At 45.0% G+C, this 13,523-nt stretch overlaps 3 protein-coding genes across 4 annotated transcripts; 2 read left to right on the top strand and 1 right to left on the bottom strand.

Annotated features, from left to right (window-relative positions):
- Window positions 1–1,920: 1,920 nt before the first annotated feature.
- Window positions 1,921–7,024, top strand: LOC128756210 (macrosialin-like). The gene is made up of 6 exons (XM_053860533.1): window positions 1,921–2,076; window positions 2,867–3,384; window positions 3,694–3,813; window positions 4,359–4,428; window positions 4,647–4,817; window positions 5,116–7,024. Exons 1-6 carry the CDS (start codon window positions 1,944–1,946, stop codon window positions 5,253–5,255), a joined length of 1,152 nt encoding a protein of 383 aa, XP_053716508.1. The 5' UTR covers window positions 1,921–1,943; the 3' UTR covers window positions 5,256–7,024.
- Window positions 7,025–8,213: 1,189 nt separating this feature from the next.
- On the top strand, window positions 8,214–11,777 carry LOC128755778 (membrane-spanning 4-domains subfamily A member 4A-like). The gene is made up of 7 exons (XM_053859770.1): window positions 8,214–8,334; window positions 10,158–10,276; window positions 10,346–10,456; window positions 10,534–10,587; window positions 10,675–10,833; window positions 10,899–11,021; window positions 11,089–11,777. Exons 1-7 carry the CDS (start codon window positions 8,325–8,327, stop codon window positions 11,125–11,127), a joined length of 615 nt encoding a protein of 204 aa, XP_053715745.1. The 5' UTR covers window positions 8,214–8,324; the 3' UTR covers window positions 11,128–11,777.
- On the bottom strand, window positions 11,411–13,383 carry slx1b (SLX1 homolog B, structure-specific endonuclease subunit). 2 transcript variants are annotated; one of them, XM_053859769.1, is made up of 6 exons: window positions 13,280–13,383; window positions 13,086–13,191; window positions 12,949–13,000; window positions 12,198–12,512; window positions 11,920–12,135; window positions 11,411–11,837 (listed from the first exon to the last, which is right to left on the bottom strand). In XM_053859769.1, exons 1-6 carry the CDS (start codon window positions 13,302–13,304, stop codon window positions 11,808–11,810), a joined length of 744 nt encoding a protein of 247 aa, XP_053715744.1. In that variant the 5' UTR covers window positions 13,305–13,383; the 3' UTR covers window positions 11,411–11,807. The 2 variants fall into 2 exon arrangements, with proteins under 2 accessions (XP_053715744.1, XP_053715743.1); XM_053859768.1 differs by having other exon boundaries at window positions 13,086–13,378.
- Window positions 13,384–13,523: the final 140 nt, after the last annotated feature.

Here is a 13,523-nt window from a genome sequence, read left to right as displayed (position 1 = left end):
GTTTTGTGTGTCTGCAGCAGCCATGCGCACTTGGCAAACAGCATGGACAGACCACATTTCTCCAGATCTGGCTTTCTAACTGGCATCACTTGATACTTAAGAGAAGGCATGCACAGAGCTGTCTTTTCACCACGTCACCCAGGCATGCGTCTGAAATGAAGAACAAGTTGTTCAGCTCAGGCGAGACTGCCTTCGGAGTGGATCTGCCTATGTGATCTGACAAGAGAAACATTAGGGCCAATCTGAGTTTCATCTTGGCGAACCAAGGGTTGAGCCGCCTTTCTCTCATCCGACAAAGCAAAGCAGAGATTTTACTTCCTGTTTCCACATGTCCACGTGACGCGGCGCAAGTCTTCCAGTATTCCAGCATTGCAACATGGAGAGTTGATGAGTCAGCAACTGATCTGCTGCTGCATCTTGGGATCAGGGCTTGTTCAGGAAGTGGATGTTTTGAGGTTGTGACGCAGCTGCTGCACTTGGTCATGAGGTGGTGTGAACAAGTCTGCCTGACTTTTTTCACAGTTCCTCCTCAAGGCCGGTGAGGTTATACGGGGTCAACACACATGGCCACTCACCTGAAATGTTGAAATGAAATCTTATGTCTGTTTTCTCTACTGCTACTGCAACATTGCCATGGTTGCTGCTTCCCTGGATTCCCCTACTCATTACTTACTACTGCTGCTCTTAAGTCTTTAAAATTAGGAACACTACACAATTACGACACTAGCCCCTACTGCTACTAATCGCTAGTAATGGTTACTACAAATACAAAACAAATACAAAAAAACTGCTTCTACATCTAGTGTTGAGGCATATTCCACGAATCTTCAACATGTACTCATAAATGTGTACTATAACTGCAATCGCTCTTTATTCTGTAAGAGGTTTATTCATCAAGTACTACAACAAATGGCACTACATCAGGTACTACTAAAACCAACTGTATGACTAGAATCACTACAGTTTTAAAGCATCACCTACATGACTCTGGAACCGTGCACGCAAATGCAGTGTGAAATGATGATATATTATCCTTAAAGTTGGTTCTTTGCGACTTCCACCACTTTTGTGCTTGTTTCCAGAGTGACTACCTCCAGTTATGTCATGAGTTATGAGGACTTTGCACTCGTCGGCATCACAGTGTAATTTATCGTAGTTTAAGGAAAGAAAATGGCATTGAATTTTTTCATATACATAGACTGAAAAACTATTTCTTCATTCTCATTATATCGCAATTGACCCTTCAAATACAACTAGTGTTCGCCCAAATATGATACTTCAACTTCATAATCTCAGTACGGTACCAGTGGGACCATGACATGCGATGGTGATACTAACCCAGACCTTAATAGTAATAACGATGATGACGCATTTGCCCATCAGAACTGAGTGATGTTGGGAGTGATCTTGTTCCGGCGGTTGACAAGTTGAGAAGCCCACCACGCGTTCATTGACTTTCATTTCTTAAACCTTCAACCTCTCACTTCTTTTCTGAACGGTGTCATGTTACAGCGCTTCCTGCCGTCAGTGCTTTCGTTTCCCGAGAAAAGAGCGCGTGGTTTGGTGAAGACGAACATCCTACTCATCGACCAAACTTTGCACTTCCGATTTCAAAGTAATGGACATGCCGAAACCTGCTGCAGGTTCGTAGTCGTGGTTTAAGACGTGGCGTTCCATCTTATGTAAATATGATGCCTTTTTTATTTTATTATTTTATTTAGATTACTAATTTTACAATTTGTATATTATATGATTCATGTTCTATTTACTGATTGAGTAGTTTAATATTTGACAGTGTGAGAATTATTTTTATGTATAATACATTTGTAAAGTAGCTCTTAAAAAAATAGTCACTGAACTGTAATAACATTGTATAAAGCGCTCACAGATGTTTCATTTTGTACTACTTCCGGTTGGAGTCTCAGCGCACTCTTGATCACTTGATGCAGCGCTTTTCTCTGGTGCGTGTCTCAGCGTTTGAGTTCGGAAGACTGGGCTCGTCCACCGTCAGTCCTCACTTGTCAGTCAGCATGAACACCTTCGTCTTCCTCTCTCTGCTCTGCTGCGCTGTTTCAGGTGGGTTCATTTCAGTTTTCTTGACCTCCTGCAACTTCTGATCACTTTGTTCCACGTGCCTTTTACAGGTGAAGAATGAGCCACCCTGCGTTTAAAGAAAGTGTTCACTATATCAGATCCAGTGATCCAGCTGTCGTTGAAAATATATCTATTTGCCTGACTGTACTCACGGTGTGAATGCGCATGTAAAAGCCGAGTCCCTTGTGGAAAGAGACAGATGTTTATCTGTCTCTTTCCACTAGTGACTTCCTGGATCTGTGTGCGAACAAGTTTTTCGGTAGTGATCAAGAGTGAGTCACACGCTGCTGCTTTCTGCCACTAAGTTCCACCAGATTTAAAAAAAAAAAAAAAAAAGAAACGAAAGAACAAAAAAGTTGTTGAAGTTAACAACGAGTTTTAGTTTTTATTCGTTTCAATACTAGGATAAACCCGTCAGAAACGAAACTGAAGGGAACAACATCGAGGTTACGCACATTTTGTAAAATGAATTTCAGGAATGAAAACCATTATATTTATTTTTTACTCATTTTCTGGCTCATTTGCCTCATTGATAGACATGGTTTGCTCCACAGGCGTGGTAAATTAAAACTGAAAGGTACTTCATCAGAAGTAGCGTCTTGCTTGAACAATGTGTAAATGTGAGTTTTCATGTTCCTAAAACCAGCTAAATGACTTTTCCTATCAATAGCCTAATTTTTCCCCCTGTCTGGACAACAAGAGGTTTGATGTGGTACAAAACAATGGAGCTCACGACCACATTTAATGCTCTTTTTTGCTGTTCTGGATGAAGCTCTCACAGTGGCCGGAAATGAGGGTGGCCCTGCGAAGATGCCAACGGCGAGCCAATTTTACCCGCCCACTCCAGTGAAGCCCACTACAGCCTCAGTGAAGCCCACTCTAGTGCCAGTGAAGCCCACTACAGCCCCAGTGAAGCCCACTGCAGCGCCAGTGAAGCCCACCACTGCAGCCCCAGTGAAGACCACTGCAGCCCCAGTGAAGCCCACCACTGCAGCCCCAGTGAAGCCCACCACTGCAGCACCAGTGAAGCCCACTCTAGTGCCAGTGAAGCCCACCACTGCAGCGCCACGGAAACCCACCACTGCAGCGCCAGTGAAGCCCACTGCAGCCCCAGTGAAGCCCACCACTGCAGCGCCACGGAAACCCACCACTGCAGCACCACCACAGCCTCCAAAGCCCACTCCTCCAACCACGTTGACTGTAGGAAACTACACTGTACAGTCCCAAGACAAAAAAACTGTGTGTCTGAAGGCCCAGATGGCACTGCAGCTCCGACTGGGTCCTCCAAAGGTACTTTGTTCACAACTTTACTGTTAAAGTACTTGGTCTTCTTGTCTCAATATCACTGATAGTTGGGCACCATCTGCACATAGTGATGACACTGAGTTTGTGACTTAAAAATACACCCAGAGCAACAGGAACCAAAAAAAAGATTTCCCTTTCCAACCAGGTGTTGCGCCTCACATGTGCTAACCCAAATTATTTTATTATCATGATTTTGTTTTCTCAAGTTTTGATTTCACTCATGTGACGCCTGCAGTCACCACAGGAGTCGTCATGTGATAACTGGTGAATAAAAATGTGTCTATGTTCTTATAGGCCAACAGCACCTTCATCGTTCAGCCAAACATAACCAAGGCAGCAGGATACTGCCAAGAAACCAAAGCCAACCTGACTCTGCTCTTCAAAGAGGGCCACATCACGTTCATGTTCAATAAGGTAAATGAGTTGCTTTTCTCTTGTCTGAAGTTTAACATCAAAAAAGAAGAGCCATTGCTAGGAAGGTTCACTGTTTTTTCACTTCTTCTTTGTGGTCATGAAACGTCATCGTGAAGAGCCTAAAAACTGTTGACAGATTCACACCACAGTGAAGTAGTCACCCGAGTGTCAACCGACAATTTGTACGCACAACTCATCTGCCTCTAAATTTGGTGGGGTATATAAGTATTCCGTGTTATTTTGGGTTGTGAGTTCCCACTCACTTCAGTCCTCATTGCTGCCGTCACATCAAAAAAAATTCTGTTGACGAGCCAGTTGATCTACGTTCCTTCTCTCACCTGTGGTCACGAGCTCCAGCTTGTGATTGAAAGAGCTGTCAAGTGTTCTCCTGAGGCAGGCGTGTTCAAGAGGTCACATCTGTCCACTGTTGTGGGAGGAAATTTGTTCCTGTTTGCTCAGAATGCTGAGGAAAACCCTGCTCTCACATGGACAGACACAAACTTCTGGTTTTATTAAAATGCTTTTTTTTATACTCTTCCTTCCAGAGTGTCTCTAGCAATACAGTCTACGTGGACTCGGTGGATTTCAAGATTATCTACCCATTAAATAAAACTCGTAAGTTCATGATTTTTCACTCATATAAAACTAAATTGAGCCAAACTGCTTTTTCATCCTGAGTTGTGACTGATGCTTGAGTTCATCTCTCAAACTGGCACAGTCCCAGTGTGGTACGGGAAACTTCCAACCTATTTTCAGAGCAATGCAGTGGGACCAGTTTGGTGAGCCTCTTGTTTTGATTCGATCTCATGACCATTCTCTTCTTCCTCTGACAGATCCCGACAACTCTGGCAGAAATGCCTCCATGCATTTGTTTTCTGCAAAAATTGGAAATTCGTACTCCTGCAGGGAGGAATCTGTCTTCATGGGAAACAATTTCTACCTGGACGTCTCCAAAGACCGAATCCAGGCCTTCAACTTCTCCAAGAGCAATGACTTTGGCTTCCGTAAGTCCAAGTCCTACATTTGTGCACATCAAACTGTCTCCATGTTGGAAGCAGTTGAGAAGTTAGTGTGGGCTAAAATGGTTTGGTGCCTCAGTAATGAGGACACTGCGTCCCAGTGACAAGGTTGCCGAGCTCCAAGGTCAAGCTTCAGATTTGCCATCACTCCTCTGTGTAAGTCACGTGTCCATGAGCGAGGGAGGGAGGAGACGCTGCGACGTGTTGACTCAAACATTGGGAAGACTTGCACGGTGACCTGGACATCAGACTGATGTGTGTGTGTGTGTGTTCTGTTCTGCAGCCGACCACTGCCCTGCTGACCAGCCAGACTACCGCATCCCTGTGGCCGTGGGACTGACACTGCTGGTGCTGATCCTGATCGTGCTGGTCGCCTACCTACTGGGCCGTCGCAAGAGAAGCGACGGCTACCAGACTCTGTGAGCCCACAGGTCCAATGTTCCTTAAGTCTTGAGAAGTTTCCAGGATTGTCTGCTTTTATTCATCAAATCATTTTAAATTCCAATTGACGTTTATTTTCTGTGTGGTGAAAACTTCAGCAGCTATTTGGCAAGTTAATATGAGTCTGTTTGTGACATCCATCATGTTCTCTTCTCTAAGGCATAAATGTTCATAGTAACAACCAAACCCGGAAGTACAGACGAGACCAGAGCGAGTCAGTCAACCTTACAGTATAAAACCCAGTCCTGCCAGGAACCAGAATGACTTTTTTTTGTCTCCTATTTGGAAAAAACCTTTGTGATTCAGTTTAAAAAGAGAGTGAAATGACCTGGTTCTAGTTTGGCTGGTGTTCATGTGACGTGGCGCTCAAAGTTCAGAGTCAAACCTGATTGTTTCGTCAAAAGTTCCCTGTTACATTGTCATCATGGAATGCGTTTCGTCTGGTATCAAGGGATAATAAACAAAATGCTGGGAGTAGTCCCTGATAGGTGTCAGATCTAAACAGTGACAACAGTGACCCTTTTGTAAACAGGAGTTCCTTCATTGACAGGGAATAGTCTGTTTCTGAAAGGTTCCTATAATGAATCGTCTCATCCCTGATCGGGTTGTCAACAACAAGCCAAAACTGTCTTCAGGGGTACAAAGTTCACGGCTGCGTGTCAATTTCCATATTGTGTGCGCTTGTTGGTCACAATTCAAAATCTATTAACAGCGTCGTCGACACGTCCTGACTGAGGCCAGCCCACCAAATTATTTGAAAAGGAACTTAGTAAAGAGACTCCTCCCAAAAATAAGACCAGAAAGCAGAACAGGTTCAAAAAAGGGAATGAATAGGACGAACGAGGGAAGTTTGTTTAGAAAGGGCTCTCAAAATATGTGCCTCTTCACACCTCAACTGTTCATCAGTTTTATTATTTTTGCTGCCTAGAAGAGCTCCTTCTTCTTTCGAGATGGCCAGATATATCTGCTGGCCACTTCTCCTTTGCTATAATATCGTTGGTAGTATCTGTTAGGGTCATCTGCTTTTGTTCTTAGTGACTTTGTTTACATGGACGGCTGCAGGCAGAGAATGATGTCACAGTCAGTGGGAAGAAGACAAACTAGTTTGAGTGACGTGTTTCCTGTGGCCTTCATCTCAGTGTAAGTGATCTGGATTCCTTCTCACTCCTTGTCCATTTGGAGAGGGACGTTGCAACAACCAACTGGGGAAATTCTACATGGAAAACATTTTGCTGTGTTAAAATAAACTTGGATAGATTTGTCAGAATAGACCAGAAGGAGCCTTTCTATAGCTTAAAAAACGGAAGCAATGAAAGCAGGAAACACCGACCGTAATTGTCATGCAAACAAAACAGAAATGATGAGCCGCAGAACTCGTGAAGCTTAAACAAAGGTCAGCACAAGTCTTCAGTTCTGTTGCATTCACCGCCTTAGTCAGCCACCCATGTAAACATAAACTGATGAATTCAGTAGTGTTTCTGACTAATAGTAGGGATTAAAGGGAAAGTTGTTTGTCAAATCAATGTCAGCTAGTTGATCATCACAAAGGGTAAAGGAAAGATAATTCATGACATTATTAGTTGCAGTGATTACTCCACTATATTGTGCCTTTATTTTTTTCCATTGATGTGTGGTGTCGTGTAACCCGCTCCAAGCCGTCCACAAGAGCCTCCTAAACAGGTCGACTGCATGAAGAGTTACAGCTCTGTGTTTATGGTAAACACCACAGATGCTTCCACCCACTGGTGTTGCTCACTGAAAACAAGACCGTGTGTAGAAGTAATTCAGTCCAGTAATGAACACAAACATCTGCCTGCTGTCATGATCGTGACACACAGTATTTTGCTCCCGCCGATATAGTATGCAAGTGAGTTACACAAATATTGACTCACTCCATTTGAGGGAGGATTGTCGAGTCACCTGGTTGGAAGTGCTCTCCTGACGCCTCACGCGTGTCAAGATCTCACTGTTGGCTTTGTGTTTGAAGCACTTTTGACATGCTGCTGTGCGCTGCGGATCCATTGTTTTGGACTGGGTGTGAGGCTGACATGTTGTTACTAATATTGTGAGCGAATAAAGGTTGTTATATTTCTACCAAATTGGTTTGTTCATGTTCTGTTCCAGACAGGTTTTGCTCTAGTGAGTGAGGGAACCGAAACAAACAGTCAGGGGTCAAAGGAGATTGACATTAAGCTCTCTCAAACTGACCATGAGAACTGATGGACTACCACCCCCCCTGCTGGCGACATATGAAACATGTTCAATACTAAACTATATGATAATATAATCATATATAATATAATAATAATAATATGGTCTATACTTAACTTTTACACCGCAAACCTGGATATTTCCATTTTATTTCTGACGAACAGCATGCCACAACACAATCTTTTTAATGATCATGTGCTATTATGTTTTATAAAGAGTGGGTTATAGTCACTCAAGCTTCGAACATTATTGCGATTGTAAACAATAATGTATGCGTTACATATTTTTCACAGAATAATATTCTGCTCACACATAAAGGCAAATGGTTTTCGACACTCTGTGGCAGTTGGACTGATACTGCAGAGAATATTGATGCTAACCAAGAACAAAACTAAGCTAGAAACAGTGCGTGCATTGTTTAACAGCTGCTTGTTGAAGCGGCATGGAAAACAGCATTCTTTCAGGAAGACACGGGAACAATGATGCTTTGGAGATGTGATAGTAAGTTCCCAAATTATTTTTGTCAGAAACCCTCCAACTGTTTTTGTATCCGGTGAAATCCCTCGTCCTTGCCTTTAATGCGTGTGTTATAATCGATGTTACGCCTCATAAGTCAATATTGTCTCCACAACCGCATTAAAGCATTTATTCTTTTTTTTTGAATTGGAGGGCGGGGTGGGCGAGGAGGCGACTGGCAAAAATAGTTCGGAGAAAACTTTTCTACTGTATTCCGGGACTCGAACCCTGCGAGGATTGGCAAAGTTCATCTGTGGAATCCTTGGAATCACTGTTCCAAAACCCGGAGCCAAGGCAGTTCCAAGAGTTCGAGCGGACACCGCGATGATGGCAGGTAACGCTGACACTCTACAGCTTGAGGTTCTAAGACAAGAAACGTCAGTACACGTTTTTGATAGTGATGGGATCCAGATGTTGTTGCCATTCCGACTTCCGCTGCACAAAAACTTGCACACATTCCTTCTACCCAACACACAATAGTTACATGCGTCACCGGCCGTCTGACGGTGAGTTACAGTGAGAATGGCTTTTTACGTTCATAACGCATCAGTGTTTCTTCCCACTGACTGCAGTATTCTCTAGTGTGGTAAACAGGTTGTTTACTAACACGTTTGAGTCACTTCACAGCGCTAACGGTGGAGGACCATGTTCTCCACTTTCCAACACAGGTTTCAGTGAATTGTGGCAAGAAATGTATGTGGTTATAGTATAATAATTATACGTGTATGAGTGTTTTTAAGGTGAGGTAACTTTCAGTGTCAATTCTGCTGTATGCATTGGACACAGAGGATTGAAATGTCATTACTCTGTGGCTCATGTGGTGACATCCACAACATTAAACTATCAACATTAAACTGACGAAAACAACACAACAACAAAAATTAGTGTCGAATGCAAGTTAACAACAAGGGTGCAAACAATCAAAGTGCAACTAGGAGCGTTAGAGTGGGTAGAGAGTTCCGCTTCCTGGTGGATGAAGGGCTCCTTCAGTCGGCTGGATCGGGCCTGCAGACCTCGCAGCCTTCCTCCCTGATGGTGGAAGATTGAAGAGGCTGTGTGAGGGGTGTGTAGCGTCTTGCATGACCCTGACGGCTTCCTGCTGTGGATGTCCACACAGTGATGCATCTGGTCAGGATGCACTCTATCGCCCCTCCGTAGATCGAGCACGTGACAGAGTCGGGGCACTTGCTCTTCTCAGCTTGCTGAGAAAGTGGAGGCGCTGGTGGGCTTTCTTGATTGGTGATGAGGTGTTTCTGGTCCAGGAGAGGTCCTCGCAGATTATGATAACATGCCATAAGACAAAAAAAATGTGGTGTGACGGCTTTGTGTAACAGTCCCATACTTGACTTATCTGCGACTGAAAACTGCTTCAATCTTCTTGTTAAACCGCTGCTTCACTGCACTGGATGATCCACTGCCAGTCCAGCATTTCACTGCTCAGTCATGTGTCATACAGCGCCCACCTGTCCTCCAGAACCAGCTGGGTTCTCCTCCTCTAACTGCAAAACAGTATTCACCAGACCCAGAGACATGGCCCTGAAGCTTGCATACCTCCAGATTGTGAAGGCGCTTGGCATTTCTCTTTCATCTGTTTCTGAAGTTCCATCTCCACATGTGTGATCCAGAGCAGGTTGCATGCCTAAATGCTTCCTGCCGCTGCTGCTCGCATGAACTGGGACATACATGGTTGTGTGCTGCAGTACATACAGTAAGTTATTTTCAAACGTACTAATATAACTATCATATTGGAGGATGGAAAACAACCAAATGTGAAGGCTCACATCTCAGAAAAACACTGCACCCTGTCAAGGTCACATGTTTTGGGGTCAAATTGAGTCATAGCTCCATGACACATGGTGTCAGGAGTGGGATGTGAGGGCACTGCAAGTGTTCTGGGTGTGAAGCAGCAGCCAGAGAAAAGTCAAGCATGTGGGTCGTGTGAGGGAGAAGTATGACATATCATAGCAAAGCTTAGGGACTAACTGCCTCACCAACGCAAACTAGCTGGCGCTTTGGAATAAGGAGCAAAAGAAGTTCAGCTGAGGTGCATCCTGGTGTTTCATGTCAACCATTAAACCATAACCTTGTAGAAAAGATGGTTGCCACTTTAGCCATGGAATCAATCTTCAAGAAACATAAGGAGATTTTGTGTTCCAGAAGAAGCAGTGGTGCTGGAGTCGGCCCACCACTCTCCAGCTCCGCTGGTCGCCGTCACCTTCCAGAGAAACAACCTCCGAAAACAGAAGTACCTGGAGGGGGAACCCAAAGCACTGGGGGTTTGTGTTTGTCTGTGATCTACTCCCGATGAAACTGTCCATCGTCCACACTGCTGTGGTCTGTTTCAGATCACACAGATTATGCTGAGTTTCTTCCAGCTGATCACCATCAGCGTGTTGATTTCCAAAGACCTGGGTGACAAAGAGACAGACATCCCCCTGTTCATCGCGTCCTCCATAGTACGTTAAAAACCAGAGTCAGCTTTTAGAAGCAAGTCTGCCCAGACTGAGCTGAATATTTCTGTGCCTGTGGATAGGTGGTGATCGCAGGCATCCTGGCCATAGCTGCACAGAGCCTTCACCTGCCAACAGTAAGTGGACTCTGCTCTGTCGGGAGCGCCTCCCGCAGGCCAAAAATACACACAGGTCCACGACACATTGCTTCGTCGCCGTTTCAGCTCCGAGGTTGTTTGGCGATGCAGATCGTGGCGTGCGCTGCCTCCTTCGTCAACATGGTGTGCACACTGACGAAAATAGAGAGTATCGCTTTCTACTGCTGGGAGTACGTCAACGACAACGGCACCTCGGTGGAGAGAAACGCCTGCGACCAGATGGAGGTGAGCTGACGCAGTGACGACGAAGCCATTGAACCTCTCTCTGACCTGGTGGACCTGGTCCCCAGAGGATGCACTCCCACCTCCACACCGATGGCGTCGTCATCCACGTCACCCTGCTGGCCATCTCAGCCACACTGGCCGCCTACTGCTGCAAGGTGGTCAACTGCTGCGCTCCGCCACCCAAAATGGTCAGTCAAACACCAGCTCAGCGCTTTTGTGGAAACTTTCTCAACTCACTCTCTTTGTTTTGTGCAGCCCGTCATCACAGTTCAGGCTCCTCCTGTCCAGGAGTGACTTCAAACACACACCAGTACTGGAGATAAAGACACCTACTGATTATTGTAGAGAATCTGCGTAGGTCGGAAGGCACGTCGCTTTAGTGTTGCCGAATTCCAAGCTAAGAAGTATGCTCACTTGTGCTCTTAAACCACAGCTTGGTGCCATGAAGTTCCATTTAATCTTCTACTCTCATACAGACGTGGACTAGAAGGGGAAGAGCCACTAGAGCCAGGGTTCACTACATGGTACTGCAACTGCAGAGTTTTTTGTTTTTTAATTTTAGAACAAATATCTCACATTTATTCTTACATATTCATTAACAAGTTTACATTTTATTCCTAGAGTATTTTACCCACAAAGGCACTTCAGGAATATCTAATGCAGCTACCTGTATTCCTGATGAGAGAAACCACTTATGAAGGCACCAAATACATATTGTCTCAGTCATGTTTCACTTTCACAGTCCTAGTTAACTTGTCATTTATCACCACAACATTATTGGATAATGTACGCGATACATTACAAAAATACCTTTATTTGTTTGCTAAAAATTCATTTTCAAGTATAAAAACGTTTTAAAATAATAATAAATAAAATATAAATCATCGTGGGAACCATGGCAATAGACATATGTTGAGTTCCATGTGTACATTAAATACTCATTTATACATCATGGTGTGGCTAGGTTCTGTCCTTCATATTTCCAGTTCATTGGCCCAGTGGCTCTGTGGGAGGACAAGGAAGGAGACGTTCTTCAGAATTAACATTTCCGGTAAATAAAAAGAGCGTCCTGAGTGCAGGACTTACTTGCGACGCAGAAGGAGAGGACTCTTCCAGGTCTCCAAAACAGCCGTGCTTATGGCGGATCAGACTCCCCCACAGCAGTGAGCAGCGACAGGCTGGGCACTCGCCCTCCACAGGTAGAAGGTGAGACGGCTCCATCTTCAGGAAGAGCTTGGCCAGGCAGATCAAATGGCTGCTCATCTCACAGGACGGGTGGAAACAGCTCAGCCTCTCTGAAACCTGAGGGTGAAGACAAGGCTGAGTTGAGCTACGGACTGATGACGGACAAACTGAGACTCTACCTTCACGAGCCGTCTGCAGAGGAAGCATGTGGACATGCGTTCTTCCTCATCGTCTGCTGGTGTGGACTTTTTTTTAGCCCTCACACTTCCAAAAGCGATGGGGATGTGCAAAGGAGGCTGCAGGCTGGGCTCAAAGTCCATCCTGTATTCCTGCTTCAGCCAGCGAGCGGTCAGAGGCAACCGGTTCCACGGAGCCACCCGCAGCATGTTGGAGACCACACGCCAGTGGAACTCCAGGCTGGACTCCTTTCTGGAGCGGCGAGAGACGTGGGAGAGGCGTCTGGAGGAGTGAGGGTGCTGCCACGCCCACTCAAACTGAGACAGAACACAAGACATTAGCAGCGTCTTTCTCCTCTCACATCACCACGAGGTCATTCATAAACTGTTGCCACGAGTGGCAGTATATGAGGCGTATTTCAAAAACACTGTAAATGACATGCATTTGGTTCATATTAGATTTTAGATAACACAATATAAAAAAAGCTCCCTGAAACATACATGCATTTTTAAAAAAACACATTTTATTTAAAAAGAAATTACATTTAAGCTGACATTCTGTAAAACACTGCAACTTTAAACATCCCACCTTATTCACCTTTATTACAATATTTATAGTTAATAAAATCCCAATGGGCTAACGTTAGTGAAGCAGAGATTTATCTCACAAATGTGAATTAACTATTCCCACCAGGGGGACTGAGTCGACACGCCCGGGATTGACGCTCTCACAGCAGGAATTGTAGCTACTGACCCTGAGGGCAGCGATGTCAGATGGAAATCCGTGGACGATGAGCACCATCTCCCTGTAGAAGAGAAGACACGTGTGGCTATCAGTGAGGAGGCGAAGATCGCGTTCAGGGAGCAACAACAAGGAGTGGATCATCGTACCACGGTCCTCTTCCGCTGGTCCTCTTGGCTCCCCCTCGATGGCGCCCGGCGTTGTGCTGTCCGATCCTGCGTTCGGGGTTCACAGTGAAGCCGATGTAGATCCGACCTTTAAATTTGGGGTTCAGACAGTACAACATGTAGACGCCGTAGAAGCTCTCTACCTCGACTACCATCGTGAGGGAGGTAGAACCTACGAGAAGGCGCTCCGAGGTGAGACATTTAAGATTCCATGCCTGGTTCAAACCGATATGTTCACGATTTGTGCTCGAGAAACGATTGGATTCAAAAACAAGTGTCACACATGCGCAGTAAAACGCGCATGGTGACGTCACGACGGCGGCTTTGCTGGGACATTAAACTAGACATTCTTTTTTTTCTTTCGGCTTCTCCCTTCAGGGGTCGCTATCTTCCTCCATCTCACCCTGTCCGGACATTAAT

The sequence above is a fragment of the Synchiropus splendidus genome, chromosome 3, assembly GCF_027744825.2.
Source record: "Synchiropus splendidus isolate RoL2022-P1 chromosome 3, RoL_Sspl_1.0, whole genome shotgun sequence".
In the NCBI taxonomy this organism is placed as follows: Eukaryota; Metazoa; Chordata; class Actinopteri; order Syngnathiformes; family Callionymidae; genus Synchiropus; species Synchiropus splendidus.
This window is presented reverse-complemented; position numbering and strand designations above follow the sequence as displayed.

Coding starts and splice junctions, on each gene's coding strand:
- LOC128756210 (XM_053860533.1), top strand. CDS start 1,944: ATGCAGCGCTTTTCTCTGGTGCGTGTCTCAGCGTTTGAGTTCGGAAGA. Junction 3,814..4,358: donor TCACGTTCATGTTCAATAAG/GTAAATGAGTTG, acceptor TCTTCCTTCCAG/AGTGTCTCTAGCAATACAGT. Junction 4,818..5,115: donor GAGCAATGACTTTGGCTTCC/GTAAGTCCAAGT, acceptor TCTGTTCTGCAG/CCGACCACTGCCCTGCTGAC.
- LOC128755778 (XM_053859770.1), top strand. Junction 10,457..10,533: donor TGTTCATCGCGTCCTCCATA/GTACGTTAAAAA, acceptor GCCTGTGGATAG/GTGGTGATCGCAGGCATCCT. Junction 11,022..11,088: donor GCGCTCCGCCACCCAAAATG/GTCAGTCAAACA, acceptor TGTTTTGTGCAG/CCCGTCATCACAGTTCAGGC.
- slx1b (XM_053859768.1), bottom strand. CDS start 13,258: ATGGTAGTCGAGGTAGAGAGCTTCTACGGCGTCTACATGTTGTACTGT. Junction 12,136..12,197: donor TCTGCAGACGGCTCGTGAAG/GTAGAGTCTCAG, acceptor CTTCACCCTCAG/GTTTCAGAGAGGCTGAGCTG. Junction 11,838..11,919: donor CCTCTCCTTCTGCGTCGCAA/GTAAGTCCTGCA, acceptor GTCCTCCCACAG/AGCCACTGGGCCAATGAACT.